We start from the raw sequence: 19,347 nt of genomic DNA, 5'->3' as shown, positions 1-19,347 counted from the left end.
ATCTATGAGGAAACTGGGTTTGTGTGGGTTCATTAATGCATATTGGCTATTGTCTCCTCTCCTCTTTCTGATGTTTTTGCGATTATGGTGGAGTTATGTAATACCCTTGTTCCAGCCCTTTTAAGACCCGATGTGCTTTACAGTGCACTTCACACAGTAGTAAAATTGCATAGTGGCTAATTTAACAAGGTAGATAGTTAAGAATGACTACGTACTGAAAGATGAGACTGAACTCTTAAAATCTAAAGGTCTTTTTCCAATAGGTTATATAGTTGTGGGGCTCATCTGTGAAATTTCCACAGAACTTTGAATAGAGGGCAGTGTGGAATTGCATCTCCCCACGGGGAGCATTCTGGGGCTGCAGGCGATTCACCCTGTACTATCTTAGGGGATGTTGCAGATTGAAACAGTGCCCTGGTCATGTTCTGTGGGCTGGTGCATTGGGAGAAGCGGTCATGGCCATGCTTCATTCTGCTCCTTTCTGGATTATTTACTTCCTGAAGGCAGCATGGACCAAGCAATCTCTGCTCACAGGGATGGCTGCTGTTCTCTGCCTTTGTGTGGCTCCCTTCGTATGCAGATCTCCCTCACATATGTTACCTGTGCAAATACAGTCGAGCCTTTAATGTGGATCAGAAGTTTGCTGCAATCTTTTATTGAATTATAGCAAGATACTTATGTAGTTCATTTTGAATTTTCTCTTGTAGACTTTGCTGATCAGTCTGATGAAGATCAGGTAAATGTTCTGGGATTCCAGTTCTTAACTGGTTCTAGAATCACTCTTCTTGCTTCAAAAACCTCACGTAAGTAGTATTGGAAATAATTGAATTATGGATTAAGATAAGATTATGGGCCAGATCATAAACTGGTGTGTGTTGACGTAGCTCCATTGAGGTCAATGGTGCTATGCCAATTTCAACGAGCTAAGGATCTGCCCACATGTAGTATACTAGTTGCTGCATGAGGAATTTTACGCAGAAGTTTTCTTACTGTGAATAGTAGGTCCCTGAGCAAATTCCCCGAACCCTCCAATAATATTTTAGAGAAGCAAGGAAATGCTGAAACTAAACAAAATCCTACTTAGTTATTGTACAGTAGTTTTCTGAAAACCACTAAAAGGGCACCAGATAATTTTGGTTTTTTTTTAAGTTATTGCATATAAATTTTATAATGTCACAGGTATTTATTCAAGACTGAAAAATCTCAGAGAGGAAATGGGCTTTTAGCCAGGTATTTAGGTGCTTCAGGATGCAGATAGGCATCTGGTGGGATTTACAAAACACGCAAGCAGGTTAGATGTCTAATTCTACTTAACTTTTCACGCCCCTTGACTTTCAGTGGGAGTTAGAAAAACACCTAACAGATTAGGCACCTGTCTGCATTTTTACATGCCTAAATGCTAAATTTCAAAACTAAAATACTTGTTGCACACTACTGAGTTCAAACTGGAGGACATAGAATGGATGATATGTGAACACTATCTTGGTTAAGTGACAGACAGTAAAGCTAGTTTGTTGATCTGCAATATTTTTATCCAAATAAAATTACAGTAGAACCTCAGTTACGGACACCTCAGGAATGGAGATTGTCTGTAACTCTGAAATGTTCGTAACTCTGAACAAAATCCATCTCTGGCTCCAGCAGTTCAAACTCTGGGCCAGGTTCCAGAAGCAGCTAGGCAGCTTCCTTTCAGACAGCATCTTTCCCTGGCCTGGACAAACTTGTACCCTCCCCCTCGCCGGGGTGGAGGGGTGAAAATAGTGCGTTCCCCTCTGGTAGGGGCGAGGGTGAAATCAGCATCCACGTTCTACAGGAAAGCAGCGCAGACCCCAGTGCTGCTTCTGGTCCGGCTGTCTTGGGTTGGCAGCAGGGGCTCACCGCTTTGCCTGTGAATCCCAGCATCTTCACTGTCTAGCTGTAAGTGGGTGCCCTGTGTGTGGGGATGGCGATAAGGGTGGGGAAAGGCAGCCCATATGTGTCTACCTTTCAGATGCAATACAGGCACTGTACAGTATTTGGTTGGGTTTTTTGGTCTCTGCTGCTGTCTAATTGGTTACTTCCAGTTTAACATGGTGTCTGGTTGACCAGTCAGTCCATAACTCTGGTGTTTGAATCTTTGAGGTTCTACTATAATCCAAATCACTAAGAAATATGAGTTTTTAAAATCATTTATTCAAGATGGCTTTTACAAATATCAGTGGCATCAAGGTAAGGCATTCTAAACTGTGAGAAAATACTTAATACCTTTTTAACACCATCAAAGCCATTAAAGACTGGAAACATCTGGACAGTGGTTATTAAAGACCTTTTACAATATCAGTCATTTTACATTTATTGGATTCATATTTGTTTGAATTAGGTTTGTGTGCAGTATTTGTGTGCTGTGTTTTATTGTTTGTTGACTTTTAATATTTGTTTAAGTTGACAGTAGAATTTAAACAGTTTGAAAGAACTGGAACATTCAGTAATAGTTTCTAGGAACCAGAGATTTTAAAGGATATGTAAATAGAGTTTTACTTATAAACTGAAGTTAAAATCAGTTACTTAGATTCCTGTTTTATGGAATTGTTGTATTACATGAGTTGATCTGTCTGGCTAGGCTGAATGTATTTTAACATTTAGTGAGGACATGATTTTCAGTCCTTCCACTAGAACCCCCAGGTTTTTCCTCTCCATTCTGATTTTGTTTATTCACAAGCTAGGAATGATGCTTACAGTCTTAATACAAACTTTCCCACACTGCCTTATTTGTTTCCTAGACCTGACCTGTAAGGATCACACTACATAGAAGATTTAAAACATTTATTCTTCCCCCTAATCTGACTAGGCATCATTTTTCTTGTCTGGGAAGCCTTTTGAAAACAAATGAGGTGTTTCATGCCACTTTCCATGTAGCAACCTGTTGTATGGCTAATATCTAATTCACACTGGCAGGAGTAGCTACAAAATACATCAAATCTTTTTTGGTTAAGTTGTATCTTGGAAAAAGATCTTTAATGTGTATGAAACACTTTGAAAAAATATTATGCATAAGGAAAGTCCATGTAGTGGTATTTCATTCTCAGGGCTTCTATGAGCAAAGGTAATCAAAAATAGATTTAAAAATTTTATTAAAGTTAATGTTTAAAATCAAATTTACACAAGCTAAGAGGGAAGGTACTGTACATCTGGGGTTGGGCTTGGGTTATGCGGGATTGCAAGTATCGGTTACAAGGTTCACGAGGTACATATATATCACACAACCAGGATAGATCCAGATTGGGGTGTGGGAGTTTTCAAGTGTCAGTGGATAAATGGGCTCGGGTACGCCACCCATGGGATATATTAAGAATCCAAGTCAGTATTGGTGTAGAGAATAAGTACATGGGTGGGTTGAGTCCCTCGGTTCGTCAGGGAAGGAAGTGGGTTATTTCCCTGGTTGGCGTTCTCAGTTACTCGACCTGGTGCTGGCAGTGTCCTGTGATGTGTTCCGTGTAGATGTGTCTGGACCACCTGATGGTGTCGGACACCATGAGCTGTCTCATGAGCCGGGTGTAGTGTCGATTGACTCTGCACACTCTCACTACTGGCTCATTGTGGGGGTCCCATGCGCCCAGGGCTCCCATGACCAGGGCGTGGATCTGCACCTCGTAGCCCTGGGCTCTGAGTGTTGGCCAGTGGGGTGTACTTTAACACCTTCCGTGCTCGGGCCTCGTGGAAGGCCTGTGACCTGTTTTCAGATGGCACAATACAAATGCATTTAAAATTATACTGTTTGGTAGAATTTCATGCTATTAAAATGAGTTGTGTTTGAATGGGTAAATTGTGTGTGTCCTAGAGTGCAGACTGAATGTGTAAGTGTTAGGGACCGCTCATTATCCTGTCACATAAATCATAGATTAGCTATGTTTGTTTGTATAATAAAATTTTCCTTTTCAGGGAGATCATTTGGAAGTTTTCTTTTTTTAAAAAAAAAAAACAAAACAAAAAATTTGTAGAGCAAGTGACCTGTACCAGATGAACTGATGGGCCATGGGAAAATAACAATGCTTTGAGACGAAGTCCTTTGCTGATGGAACAAGTACAGCATGGACAGAGGAAGTGCAAACTTCTCCTGTGTTCCACCTTAAATGTGTCTCAGTCCTGATCTGGAAGGACTTGGTGCAGTGGTGGTGAAAGTCTTTGTACCCATTTAGTTTATAGCTTCTTTGTTAAGGCTGCAAACAAGGATGCCAGCTACTGTGTCTGGTTTTTACAATATATTAGCTAATCCATTTTAACTAAGAATTAAAAAATCCTAATGTAGAAAGAGCACGTCAAAATGAATCCTGGGGAGGAGCTGGAGTTTCACCTGGAATGTATGTTAAAATTCAGCTTGCCTTGTATGCACTGAGATTTTAAAATGTGTTAGCCAACATATTTTAAAAATTAAACCTTTTTATCCTAGTTTAGAGAAAGCCTATAGTGCTAATTGTGTTGGCATTTTTTGTGATATGGGTTCTTGTCTCCTACGCACTGGAATGGAACTCCTTTCAGATAAACTACCACTGAGTTTTAAACACTTTCAGTTACTCTCATCCTAGGTTGGATATGAAAGAGTTTGTAATCCATTAGTCCTCAGAGTGATCTGCTTTCCCATCTCAGAATTTTCTGAAAGAAATGTACTCGTAACGTGCAGTGGAAAAGCTTTTTTACATTTAAATGTTAAATTGGTTGACTATTATAAAGGCACTTGGAAATACAGCTAATTGTTACTGCTTCCATTGAATTTCTATTTTGAGAGCATTGATATGGTACAATTAAGGCTTCTCAGTTCCCCTTGTTCATATATACTTTTTCAAATCTAATTCACATTCTCCTTCAGCCAAATAACCTACTAAGTCACATAAAGTAAATTACTACCTTGCCCCAAATAAAGTTAGATTGTGTTTGTATTGACCAGCAAAAAATGTATTGAAACTATTTTAGGGAAAACTAGGTGGGTGGTTCCCCACCCCCACGTTAACCCATTAATGTATTAGTTATGTCAATTATAAATGAAGTGGCTGTTGTTTTGGTCTGAAACTTTCCAAGCTCATTTCATTAAAAGGAAAGAAGAGGCAAAAGCCAATGCTATATCCAGTAGGCCCAGCCATTTCACTGTGAGATTTTAAAAAATGGAAAGTAGGTTGAATGTTATCTTTAACAGATGGTGTTCTTGTCTTTTAATAGACATGTTTTTAAATAAAACTTGCTTCTTTCCTGTAACTTTGTAAACGGAATTTGTCATTCTCCCTTCAGTGAAATGTGTATTCTGGGAATGACGCCAGTGTTAATGCCAAACAATCTTGGATTACTGATCCTTGAGAAAATGTTTAATAAGTATACTAATGTTCTAAAAACTTCTGGTTCATTTGATTTTACTATGAACTTTGCTAACAAGTAAAAAAAAATTGATTAAAAACAATCTCTATTTTTCTGTATCCAAAACCTCAGTGACCTTTTGCATCACAGCTGCACTTTTGTATTTCCTCTCAGACAGTGTATTGATGGATGAATAATGAAAAGAAATACGGCAGTGTTTAAAAATGTCTCTCTGGATAACCATTATTTAAAAAAAAATATGGTTTTCAACAGCATTTTCTTTTCTTTACTTTTAATTAGTGTTGATTTGCTGTATAAGAAACTGGAGAGAAAAGAATTGCATACAAATATGATGTAGAATCAAAAGTGGTAGCTTCTTTCTGTCAGCTGTATGATTTGCAACTTATTAAAATATTTAACTACGTGAATTTGATGTTAAGGATGACATGGGCTAATGCCAATAATTGGTTTTTGTCTTGGTTGAATATTTTATTCTTACATTAACACCTTTTATCCAGCAGGATCACAAAGCACATTACAAATTATTTCTATACATTGATATAATTCCCCTATTATCTAAATTAACAACGTTTGAGATGGTGCATGCAGCCATTCTTCATTAGGAAAGCAACACGATGTTTTTAGGAGTTGAAGTGAAGAATGCTTTTCTGCTTGAAACTGTTGTGAGAATGTTGATGTAATGTAAAATGTAATTATTCAAAATAAAATTGCCATGACTTATATATATATTTATTTAAATGAAGGTTGTCAGGACCTTAAATGAGATGGGGCCTGGTTATCACTAGTACCACAACTTTGCTTGTATGATACTGCAGCAGTTTAGGTCACCAAGAGCGCTCAATCTTAACATTTTACCTGATTTAATCATGGTGAGGCTAGAGTCAGTGAATTTTAAATGGGGGATCTTCAGCTGGTAACTTCTCTTTCCCAGCTGGCTTATCAGAGCATAAATGAGCCAACACTGCTCAGACTGCAGGTTGTACCTGTTCTCTAGGGTTTAATCTGGATGAATATTATAGTGATGTAGTGTAGGGTGATGGTGCTCAGAAAGATTTAGTTTTGAAGGGATTATCATATACTGATAAAATGTCATTGTGTAGTTTTTATAAAGATTGTGCACGAACCCATCATTTTAAAAAATCAGGTGAATAAATAAATAAGAGAAAGATGCCGCCTCTATGAGCACAGTGCTTCCTAATAAAACTGAAGTGAAACTTGGAGAAGGAACTGGAAGATATGGCAAGGTTTGCATCTGCCCCTCTTATTGAGGGTGCATATCTGTTGTTTATTCCTAAAGTTCACATTCTTGTTGCATTATTAAATTTCTAACTGCTGTTGAACCACTGTTTACCAGTAATATGTAGGCAGGGCGCTCTTTCTCAGTCTGTCCAGAAGATTTCAGCTGTTTCTTACAGATACAGATTTCAATACCATAATCCATGCTTTTATCAAAATTAATTTACTGCAATGCATTCTGCTCTGGGATCTATACTTGTTGCATGATGGTTTCTGGGTAGAATTTAATTTGTTGGTTTTATCTATATCTTTGGACATACAGGTCTGAGAGAGCCACATGTTTGTTTCCCTGATTCGTGACCCACACCATAACTCAGAGCATCCAAAAGGCTACTTAACGTTTCATTAATAGAGGTTCTGTAGGGATCACTGTGCTGGTCTCTTGTTTATTGGAGTGCATTGGGTTTCAGCTCTCATCCTAACCTGCACAGGAGAGCTCATTAAACCTGGGTGGTGGGAGTGAACAGCATAAAGCTAGTTGTATTAACTTTATACCACCACCCGAGGATTCCCCATAAATTAGGGGATTCCCCATACATTAGGGGAAGCCCTGGCTGCCATGTTAGGGAAGTTCTCCATCCCCTTTGTGCTCCATGATCTAGCCCTTAGTTTACAGTAAATAGCATTCAAGCAATAAATACTTTCATACTTTGCTCTTGGTACAACAAAGTCAAAATATAGAGGTAAGTAGTCTGATGTTGCTCTTGTAGAATTAAGACTATAACATGACTAAAAAGAAATAGCTTTTAAGTTGTGTACTTATTTTGGTGAATTCATATTTTGGGGACTTAAAGTTCTGCATAAAGCAACTGACCTGGTTCAGGTCCTGGAAACTTGGGAATCTGGCTGCAAAATTTTATTATTAGGTGTTGGAAAAACATGGATAAAATCACAAGGATGGGTAACTTAGAACTACCTTAGGTAGATGAAATACCAGAAATACTTAAACAACACTTACAAAAATTATTTCTTTTATGAAGACTTCTATTAAAGATTTTGGAAGTATTTCACAACTTGGACTAATTTTTATATAATGACTTATCTACAGTATATGAACTAGTATATATGGCTTTATCTTTCTTTACTTCTTTTTTGTTTTTAAAGAGCGGTATAGAATCCAGAGTGAACAATTAGAAGACCTTTGGCTAATCACAAAAGAGCTCGCTTTTCGTCTTGAAGAACATTTCAAGAAGCAAAATAGCAAAGACTTCACATGTACCTTTTCTGGTTCAGTTCCTTTACAAGAGTATTTTGAACTAATTGATCGCCATTTTGAGGTATGTCTCATAATATTTAAGCTGTTGATAGATAAGTCATTACTTTCTAATAGTCAGTTTTGCTCACTATTAGTTGTCCCTAATCCCTACCACAGTATTTCTGTTTTTTTCAAATGTTAACCAGGGCAACCCCTCGCTACCTTAATGATGGGCTTCTGATCTAGTGCATTAGAGCCTGCAATTCAACTGTATTGAAGCTTGGCTTGCCTAGTGGTCTGAACTCAGGAATGGGAATCAGGATGTCTTATCTCTGACTCCCTTTGTGATGTTGGGCAAGTTACTTAACGTCTCAGTCTCAGCTTCCATATCTGGAAGATGGATATTTGTCTCTGCATACTCTCACAGTTCAAGGCAACTACACCTGTATTCCCCTTCCAGGGTCCATCAGAGGCATTCACTCTAGGCTCCTGGCTCCTCAGTCATCACCTCTCTTCCGTAGAGACCTGCGTGTATCTCCCTCCTCATTGGGGTTTTGCCAGGCTTCACAGTTCCCTGTCTACACGGTGATCTCCTCAGCAAACCAGACTTCCTAGAAGGCTAGCATCTCCACTTTGCTTTCTCCTTAGAGGTTATGAACAGTGTAATTGCCCACAGTTACAACTTACCACACAGCTCTTTCTAAGCTAGCACATGTATTCTTAAGGTGAAAGCATTGCAGACAAAACATATTAAAACAATAAAAAAACCTATGTGGATGCTAAAAAGCTTACCGGAGGTCATCCTAACTCCACACTTGTGTTCTGGTGGGTATCAGTTCTTCAAAATCCACAATGGGTTTTCCCTGCAGTTACAAGTTCATAGCTGTCTCTAATTCAGAATCAGAACAACCATGAATAGTTTGATTTTTCCCTTATAAAGCTTGGGCCTTTGATCTTGGTCTCATGTAGCAGGTGGCCCATTCCTCAGGGCATAGCTTCAAAAGGCTGGGTTTTTGCATAATCAAAGGTGGTGTATTCACCTCACCCTAGACATTTCCCAGGAAACCCACTTAACAAGTTTTGTTCCAAAAGTCCCTTGTTGTCTGTCATATTGTTCAGTATAGTCCTTTGAACCCACAGGTCTAACATATGTCCCATTTCCCCCCCTGCCCCACCCCATCCCCCAGTGAGAAGTTCTATGCAATCTCCCCCCATAATAATACATAAACCATTAATTTAATACAGTAGACTCTGAAAAGACTTAAACTTAATTCTGTGAGGTCTCCCAAAAATATGGCAGGAAATTGCCATATTTCTCACACCTACATCTCAGAGCTCTTAAGATTAATTAACTTTTTTATAAAGGTCTTTGAAGATGAAAAGGTCTGTATTAGTGGTAAGCATTTATTTATTATGGAAGTTAATTTCTGAATACAAAATTATTTAAATCAGTGATGTTTAAATGTAATAAAGCCTAAAATTCTCTAGTAGCTTGAATACTCTAGTAGCTTTGGCCATTACTATCAAAATTCTCTAGTAGCTTGAATTCTCTAGTAGCTTTGGCCATTTCTATCAAAAATTGTAAAGTATTGTTGAAAATTATTCTAAAAACCCTTATTTTGTGTTTAATTTCTGGAAGGTGGAGCATGTGTTAGCCTTGAGCAACCCTTGTGATTGGGGGAGCATATGGTTTCACTGGGCAAGTGATACAAGTGGGGATGATACTCTTTGCATTCTCCATATTGTGCCTATGGTCAGGAGTAGACCATAATAGCAGGAGTAGACCATAACAGGAGTAGACCATAATCTGGCTCTAAATTCCTCATTTATTCACATCATTTTAATGGTGAGACTGGCTCTGTGATCTGTCGCTGGTGATGTGCCAATTTACATTTGCTATTTTTAACAATTTAATGCCATGAAAATGAAGCCATGAACATTTGTTTTGACCGACTCATTTTGTTAACCATAAAAAGTCCCTTTAGACTGAAAAATATTGACTTCCCTTTACCTCTTTTGTTAAGGCAGCATTGCAAAATCATCACACACATTTTTTTGGCCCAGGCACAAAGCCTGCAGTTTCCCTCCTGACCATGAGAATAAAAAAAACCCCAATATTTTAGCTAGCTTGTGTAAATTAAATAAAAAATAAAATAAAATAAACCAAATATACTGTCCACCGCCCCAGGTAAGTTAGAATTTGGCAAGCTGCATGAAAGAGAATAGCTCTTTGAATACTGTTTCTTTTCAAAGGTAAAATACTGCAGGGATTCTCAACCTTTTTCTTTCTGAGGCCCCCCACCAACATGCTATAAAAAACTCTGTGGCCCACCTGCGCGACAACAACTTGTTTTCTGCATATAAAAGCCAGGACCAGCATTAGGGGGTAGCAAGCAGTGCAGTTGCCTGGGGCCTCATGCCACAGAGGCCCCCAGGAAGCTAAGTTGCTCAGGCTTCGACTTCAGTCCCAGGTGGAAGGGCTCAGGGCCTCGGGCTTCGGCCCCAGGCGGTGGGACTTCAGCTTTCTGCCCTGGGCCCCAGTGAGTCTAACACTGGCCCTGCTTGGTGGACCTGCTGAAACCTAATCCAGTTTTTAGAATGTCTTTCTGTGATGTGATTGTTGTGCTATAGGGACATGTACTGGAAAATAAAATAGAGAGATCATTATACAGATAGCTGTATGAATTCTTATTGGCTGGATATTTGATATATCATTTTGCCAAGTTTTTGTGGTTATTTCAAGAAAACTGGCTGCACCACTTGACCTCTGGCTATTTAGGGGGTGGGGGGAAGGTTTCCCCAAAAGAGAAAATCTAATCTCAGCAAAGGTAGAATGTATTACTTTAATCCATGTTCAAAGACAGTCATAACCCTTCTCTTTTTATGCAGTATTATATTTAATATGTTATACATATGTGCCACAGACACAGCATACTGAACTAAGGAGAAGTCCTCATATGCTAGTGGTGACAAGTTAATTTCACTCTTCTCATAAAACCTCATGAGATTTTTGTGCCTTATCACAGATTACTGTGGCTGTCAACAATTATTTTCAGTTTCAGTAATAGCTGGCATTATTGCAACCCATTGGTAGATCTCATGATGAATGTGAAATTAACCACACCAATAGAAGCTGATATAGTCAATGTGACCATAGAAGGTGGCTGTTTGAATTTATAAATATTCTTAAGTCTTCCAAGAATTTTATTATTATTCTACCATTTCATTATAAATGTGTGTTTTGAAGGTAAACATCTATCTACTGGATCAGACTGTTAATCTGAATTTTTGAAACTCCATAAATTATAGCTTCGCTTGAATGCTGAAAAATTTGAAGAACTGTTGTCTGAAAGAGCCATACAATTTAGAGCTATTGAACGACGATTACTAACTCGATTCAAAGACAAAACACCTGCTCCCCTCCAACATCTGGACACCTTGCTAGAAGGAACTTACCGACAGGTCAGTGCTGTTTGTTTATGAACCTACTACATTGTTGCTAAAACTCAGTTTCAAGCACATAAGCTGTATTTTCCTGGTTACATTTACTAGCCAAGAGGCCAGGAAGCTGTAATTTGTTTAACCTAATATTCTCTGCAAGTTTCCAGATGATTTGCAGTGGTTTTATTTAATCTACAACCACAGAATTTCTACTCCTGGGTCACACCAACGTAACAGCACATCGTTCTTTCCAAACTGATGTGGATAGTGTAAATATTTTATAGTTCATAGCTTGTATAAATATTTTATGGTGCACTGTAAACTGGTGGGAATGGTTTGGCTGGTGAGACAGTCACAACAAAATAATCTGAGGCTGACCATGTTGTTCCTCAAAGGTTATTTCCTGAAGGTTTCAGAATGCAAGAGCTACAATAAAAGTAGTAAAAACAAATAACACCAAATAACACCAAACTGGGCTTATCCTGCCAGAAAACACAACAGAAAAACCCCAGTGTTGGTTACTACCTGAGCCCATATTGCCTGAGTCATCACTGTCCCAAGGCATGTTCCTCTTCTCTCTCCCAAGCAGTCACTTTCTAGGCATTTCATGACTTTCTCTAGAAAACCTGATTAGTCTGTCATTTCCAGCCTGCCTTGTTGTTGCCTCCTGGTAGGTGCATGGCTCCGAGATGTTTTTAAATAGCATTATTGAATTCTAATTTTTAAAAAAACTAGGTCTGATTCAGCACATGGATGGAACGCTGCACATATTGAAGTCAATGTGGCTTTGCATAGGCAAGCAGCCGTCCTGTGTCCTGAGAGTTGCTTATTTGAGACCTAAGAATGTGATCAAAATAAAATAGTCTAAATGAACTGTATTTGATCTCACATTCTGACTTTATACTTGTGTGGGCAATCAACTCAATATCACATTTCTGACTGATTTTACTTTTAAATCTACTATGTTGGAAATTATATGTAGAACTACTGTAACTGAAAGAGAGCAAAAGAATATTTCTCTCTTTGGTCTATTTACTTTGTATATTTGACAGCATCTTCTGTATAAGCAGTTTCACTGTTTCCTCTGTAGAGTCAGTCAGTTGTTTTCTTTTGTTTGTGTGACTCTCACACTGCTCAGAGGAGAGCGGCTTTTTTAAGTTAGGAAAATATGGTACTAAAATCACAATAATTAGCATAGAGATTTGGGCTGGGTGTGTTGTTGAAAAATTACTAGATTTACTTTATAAAATATACTGGCATCTTGGACAGAAAAGGTTATAACAGCATTCTTATTAACAGAATTTGTCTTGAATTAAAGTTAGAACTAAACTTTGGTGAAAGTTTGGTTGTTGTTAGACATGGTGTAGTGAAGGGACTTTCCTTCATAGAATCATAGAAGATTAGGGTTGGAAGAGACCTCAGGAGGTCATCTAATTCAACCCCCTGCTCAAAGCAGGACCAACCCCAACTAAATCATTCCAGCTTGGGCTTTGACAAGCCGGGCCTTAAAAATCTCTAAGGATGGAAATTCCATCACCTCCCTCCTAGTGAAATAGTTTTTTTTTCTAATATCCATTCTAGACCTCCCCCACTGCAACTTTTGACCATTGCTCCTTGTTCTGTCATCTGCCACCATTGAAAACAGCCTAGCTCCATCCTCTTTGGAACCCCCTTTCAGGTAGTTGAAGGCTGCTATCAAATCCTCCCTCACTCTTCTCTTCTGCAGACTAAATAAGCCCAGTTTCCTCAGCCTCTCTTCAAAAGTCATGTGCCCCAGCCCTCTAATCATTTTTGTTGCCCTCCGCTGGACTCTCTCCAATTTGTCCACATCCTTTCTGTAGTGGGGGGCCCAAAACTGGATGCAACAGTCCAGATGTGGTCTCACCAGTGCTGAATAGAGGGGAATAATCACTTTCCTCAATCTGCTGGCAATGTACCTACTAATGCAACCCAATATGCTGTTAGCCTTCTTGGCAACAAGGGCACACTGTTGACTCATATCCAGCTTCTCGTCCACTGGAATCCCCAGGTTAACTTTTGTGTTGTTGAAGCCAAACCTGAAGGACTGAGCATGAGTTTTAACCCTACATAGGCTGGAGCAGGACACGTGCCTTCTGCTCATGTAATTAATCTGTCTAGGTATTTCATCCGATGCTTACAAGGAAGTAAAACATGGTTCATTGCCCACTTCTGCAGTTATGGTTTTGTAATGGTTTAGACTAAAACTTTTCAAAGCATCTGTTTGTTCAAACCCAAAGCAATACTGATATCCTAACTAGTCTGTCTGCTGGTTCTTTAAATTGGTGTAAGTGATGATTGGTTGAGTCCTGAAGCTCCCTAAAGAGTTTTGCTAGAATGGAAAGCAATTTATTGATTGATGTTTTTGTTTCATTATTTATTTTGCCGTTTGGGTCAGGGAAGGAAACAATGGGTGAAAGTGGAATTGTTTGGTGACATTTTCTATATTTGCTTTGACCTTGTTTCCCTTTTCTTCTTCTTTGCAACTTCTTCTCAATCCTTTGTTTCTCTGGACTACTTGAGGAAATGTATCTAAGTAATAACAATTGCTTAAAATATTGGGCAGAAGGAAGGTGATGTATCACTAAAAATGAAAAAGTCGAGCTGGGTAAATAGGAATAGCACCAACCTCACACTGTAAGTCCCCTTAAACATGTGATCATTGTGATATTGGAATGAATGTTACAGTACTTTTTAAACGTTTCATTAGAAATTTTAAACTAAGAGTAAATGTGTTCAAAATTTTCTTTGGGGGAAAAATTATTTATTTTAGGACCATAATTTTTAAACTATTTGGTAATGTTCTTTAATGCAGAACATCTGCCATGGGACTGAAGAGTGGTGGCCTGATTCAGCATACAGTGAAGTCAATGGGAAGACTCCCATTGACTTCAGGGGGACTCCCATTGACTTCAGGGGGCTTTGGATGAAGCCTTGAATGAATGAGGAAGTCAGCACAAAAATCTTAAATTTCTTTGTATCACAGTATATATTCTGGTGAAATGCCACTGATGAAGTCATTCTAATATTTACATGAAATAGGGTTTATTATTCTCATTTGCTATGTTTTATTAATCATCTCTATCCTTTTTATATTAAATCCACTAGTATAATATGGGAAATAAGATATAAGTGCAACTCTGTTATTGCAGTTTTGTAGTAGCTGTGTTCGTCACAGGATACTAGAGAGATAAGGTGGGTGAGGTAATATCTTTTATTGGATCAACTTCTGTTGATGAGGGAGACAAGCTGTCACTCTGTTATTCTTCATTGGTGGTCAGTCACAAATGAAGAGTTTGTTTGCATTTTTTTTTATTGCCCTGTCTAGTTGGCATGTAGAGATAGGAAGGCAGTTCAGTTGCAATGCTATTTTTTCACAACTATGTTATCATGCAAACCTTTCATTATAATAGAGGTAGAAAAATTGAAAAGAATGAGAGCATCATATCTACATGTTGACAGAGTTAATGAAATCCATAGGAAAAAATATAAGCATTTGGTCTACACTGCTTAGCCCTTCCATAGAAGCATAGCTTGGAGGTAGGAGTAAGGAGTTTCTCCTTTCTGCTTTGGGTGGTTTGGGTAAAAGTGGAACAAAATTTCAGTGCCTGCACTTCCCTCTTATTACTGCTCTAGGGTTCATGGTATCCCAAATGGAGCAAGCAGTGGTGCAGGTAGAAATCATTTCTTGCCAGTACTGCACCCATGGGAGGGACACAAGGGGGAGCATGTTACTCCACCCAGCCCGGGGCCACGCCTTCTGCCAAGTGAAGGGAAATATGTTCTCACTGTGAAAGATGGTGTTTGGAGTCACATGGGCAAGTTACATGTCCATCACCCCCACCCGCATTCTAGTTAGAACGTTCACAGGAAAAGTCCATTAAGTATAGACAGTCGTTTTTCAGGGTCCTTTGTGAGCTAAGTGTTCTTTAATGGGCCATTCAACTTGACTTGTCATGTGCTGGCTAAACACCTTGTGGGGTTTACCACAGGAGCAAACATGTAGTAAACATAGCTAATATTCATAACTTCAGATACCAAGATGATACATGCATAGAAATAGCATAATCATAAGTTCCAGCTATTTCACGTACATGACTATTCCCAAAAGAGATTCTGAAAAATCACACCATGTACCTGAGTGGTGTCAGCACCACTGGCCCATTGCAGTTTTGTTATCTGTTCTGTAACAACAGAGATGAAGCCAATGACACAACTCTGTTTAGCCTAAAAGGGTAAGGTTAATTTTTAGCTGTTCAAGTGTGATTGAGCCTTTAATCAGTGAGGGCACACTGGCTGGCGCACATTCAGGTTAATGGGCTTAAGTGTTCCTTTGCAGTTAACTTTTTCATGTTCATAAACCGGGTGCTGAGGTGGTTTAAAGCAGGGGTCCTCAAACTGGGGGTCGGGACCCCTCAAGAGGTTACATGGGGGGTCGCGAGCTGTCAGCCTCCACCCCAAACCCCACTTTGCCTCCAGCATTTATAATGGTGTTAAATATATAGAAAAAGTGTTTTTAATTTATAAGGGGCGGGTCTGCACTCAGAGGCTTGCTATGTGAAAGGGGTCAGCAGTACAAAAGTTTGAAAACCACTGGTTTAAAGCATAACACAGGTTTTTAGGTTTGCAAATCTGCGAACCTCTGCTTCCTAGAGATTTTATTATTATTATTTATTTTATTTAATTGTTTTGCTGGTCATAATGTGGGAGGGTATCCTCTGTGCCCTCTGCTCATGAGGTTATGTATGTGTCTTGTAGCACTCTTCTGAATACCAGTTGGAGGCATTTTTTTCCCCAGTAGGTGTGGACTGATGCCTTTCTCTTAGAAGGCATGTAATATTTTCGGGTACACACTGATTAACACAGAAAACAATTAGTGCTGTTAAACTTTCTTCAAATTCCATAGAAAATTAAGTTCAACTATATTTTCCAGTGCAGTGATGAAATGGGTGTTTGTATATACAAACCTCAATATGCTTAACTACTCACTTCCCCCCAAATATGTAGTATTTCTGTCTGTCTATATGGAATATGGGAGTTGGGTGAGGAGCCATTTCAGCATATGTATGACTTATTAAAAGACAAATTTTAAATAGAACTGTATCCTAAACTACATTATGGTATTGTACCCACACATTGCACTTCAATGGGAGATTCAAGTTCCTTTATAGGAACAGAACAGACTCCTGAAACTCTTACCAAAAGTGGTCCATAGTCATGCAAATAGTCCCATTGTCTTCAGTGGGGTTGATCAAATGACTAAAGGTTTACAGGATTAGATTCCAAGTTTGTAAATTGTTCTGGATGAAACGGACAATGCCTGAGCTGTCAGATCAGGAGGAGTTTCATTCGAATAAAGGTGGGCAGATGTGTGATAAGTCTTAGCTCTGTTGCTAAGATGAGGAACATATTTTCAGCAAAGTTCTTAGAAGATTCCTGAGGCAGCTGGTTTAAGGCCATCAGTGTCTGGCATTATAATCTTCATTTATAGTTCTCTCACCGCCAAAGCTGCAAAATGAGGCATTTGTTTTCTTTGTTTTGCTGCTCCAGTTAACAAAATGTATGTTAGCCCTGGTCTACACTGGGTTGGGGGGCGGTGGGATCGACCGAAGATATGCAACTTCAGCTACATGAATAGCGTAGCTGAAGTTGGCATATCTTAGGTCGACTTACCTGGCCGTGAGGACAGCGGCGAGTCGACCACTGCTGCTCCCCCGTCTACTCCGCTTCCGCCTTTTGCGAGCTGGAGTTCCAGAGTCGACGGGGATTGCGTTTGGGGATTGATTTATCCTGTCTAGCTGAGACGTGATAAATCGATCCCCGATAGATCCATCACTACCCGCCAATCCGGCGGGTAGTGAAGACCTTCCCTTAGACTACTTTGGATGCAAAGAAGAATTCTGTGTACACTGGGGACAACATAGGTGATTCCTGTCAGGCTGCAGAACTGGGCTGACATCAGAATCTAACCATCCTCTGGTCCGTGCAAGCAGAGGAATTCCTCTAATGATGTGGACTTGATGTGATGCAGTATGAATGTCATGGATAGAATGGGGAGAAACAGAATCAAAAACACTGTTTAAACACCTTCTGTCCCCACTCCCCTCTCCTCCCCTCTTGAGGTCTCCTGACCATCATAACAGCACAATACATATGCTCACAAACTTAAACAAAGCCTTTGTTTAAGTCTGTTAGCATATGTATTGTGCTGTTAAAGCCATATAAAGAATGAACGTCCTCGCAAGCCGCGTTCTGCTCCTTTAGTCTTTCCCATACCCACTAAAAATCTCTTGCCCGTACTGAGTACAGGAGGGTACCGCTCTACTTGAACCACTGGGGGCAAAAGAAAATGAGAAGAACTCCATGTCACCTGCACAACTTCCAGGAGTATGCTGCATGCTTGTGAAGGTGCAGCAGTGCACATGTTGCCCCTCTGCCCCAGGAATGCTCCAGTAACTCTGCACTGCCTCTAACTCAAAACTGTCTCCAAGTGCCACACTCTGGCCTTTGACTTTTCCCATTACCCTTTTAATATAAAGATCTGGGGGGAATGGGGAGAGGATGATTGTAAAAACAGCAGCTTCTACAAGTATTCCAAACTTTTTCCTCTAGAACTTGGCAATTTAAAGTTTGTGAGAATAGCTTATTTGGTATTACCCATTATACACTTTTTCATTCAGTCTGAGACAGAGACTGTTTTAACTGGGACGAAGACCTGGTCTGCTTAAAGTTTTTGTACTGGGGTATAATTATTTTGATTATGGATTGGACTTTTTACTGAAATAGTTATACTGGTACAACACCTACTGTAGATACAGTTATAAAGGTGCCTTATAGTAGTATAGCTTATTCCCTCTCTTGTATGAGAATTGCTATACTGACATACATATAAAATATATTAAGACTGGGGTGGGTGGGTGTGTGTGAGAGAGAGAGAGAGAGAGAAATATAGGCCTAATGATGATTCGTACAGTTTACTTCCCAAATATGTTGGTATCTGTTTTAAATGAATTGTGTGTAATCTTTTATCTTTGCATTCCTTTTATGTCATGGCGTATATATTCAGAATGAACTTCTAAATTATGATTTCCATAATGCATGTGGAATTTAAATGCTAATTTTTAGCTTTACAAATTAATTAGATACAAAGTTACTTATTTGAGTGAAAATACAATCTGCTGAACCAGAGAAAATTAATCAAACCACACTTATTTCCTTTGTAAAAATACATTTTTATGATCTAATCTTTTTTTATTAGTCCTTGGAGATGTAGAACTTGATACATCCTGCCTCAGTGTATAATAAAACTATTAATGGGTCCATTATAAGGAAATGGCAATCTTACCTCTACATGATGGGAGAAAAACATATAGATAGCCTTCAACTGTCTATAATAGTGAGAGGTTTTCTTTTGATTGTGTTTTCTGTCTTCCTGTTTAATCTTGTCTGGTGTAATTATTCTTTTTGTATTAGTGTCCTATAAATGTAGTTGTAATAGATTTGATTCAATACTGGCAATTGTAGCAGCTACATATCTCTCTTAGAGTGGAAGAAAAGAGCTATTACACTGGAAAGTATAAAATCATGATGAACAACAGAAGAAAAAAATGTCATTCTCTCATGAGGTTACCATGAAAACAGTGGGTCACAACTGATGGATTTGTGTGTCTGTGATTTATAGTGCCCTGAGCAGTGGTTGAAAGGACCAAACACAGCAGGATACGATATTAGCTCTCATTTTAAGAAGAGATTTTGTCTGACAAATGTATGGAAAACTGAGCAGCACATGAGGTTGTGTAAAGGTTTGTCCGCTTAAAAAAGGCTATGAATATGGAACAAGACTGAAGCATTCTGTGTGTATTTTTGTAAATTGTGCGTGTTGTGTGTAATACTCACTTGCGTTGTGCGTTTGCTTGAAAGGGTAATGTGGTCTTTATAATATGTTTTCAGCCATCCAAACTAAAAGCTTTTTTTGTAGCTTGATAATAGCTGAAGTCTTAATTGCCAGACAAGGAACCAGATCTTGGCATCTTGACCTGCATTGTTAGGATTTT

At 38.9% G+C, this 19,347-nt stretch overlaps 1 protein-coding gene across 10 annotated transcripts in view; it reads left to right on the top strand.

Moving 5' to 3' along the window:
• Positions 1 to 19,347, top strand: part of BBS9 (Bardet-Biedl syndrome 9) — a 455,972-nt gene that overhangs the window by 111,071 nt on the left and 325,554 nt on the right. For all 10 annotated transcript variants that reach the window (XM_048839046.2, XM_048839045.2, XM_048839047.2 and 7 more), the window contains 3 exons: positions 708 to 803; positions 7,744 to 7,916; positions 11,144 to 11,296. In XM_048839046.2, the coding sequence (XP_048695003.1) occupies positions 708 to 803; positions 7,744 to 7,916; positions 11,144 to 11,296 (422 nt within the window). The remainder of the gene's footprint in view (positions 1 to 707; positions 804 to 7,743; positions 7,917 to 11,143; positions 11,297 to 19,347) is intronic.

Source organism: Caretta caretta, chromosome 2 (assembly GCF_965140235.1).
Source record: "Caretta caretta isolate rCarCar2 chromosome 2, rCarCar1.hap1, whole genome shotgun sequence".
Classification (NCBI taxonomy): Eukaryota; Metazoa; Chordata; order Testudines; family Cheloniidae; genus Caretta; species Caretta caretta.
This window is presented reverse-complemented; position numbering and strand designations above follow the sequence as displayed.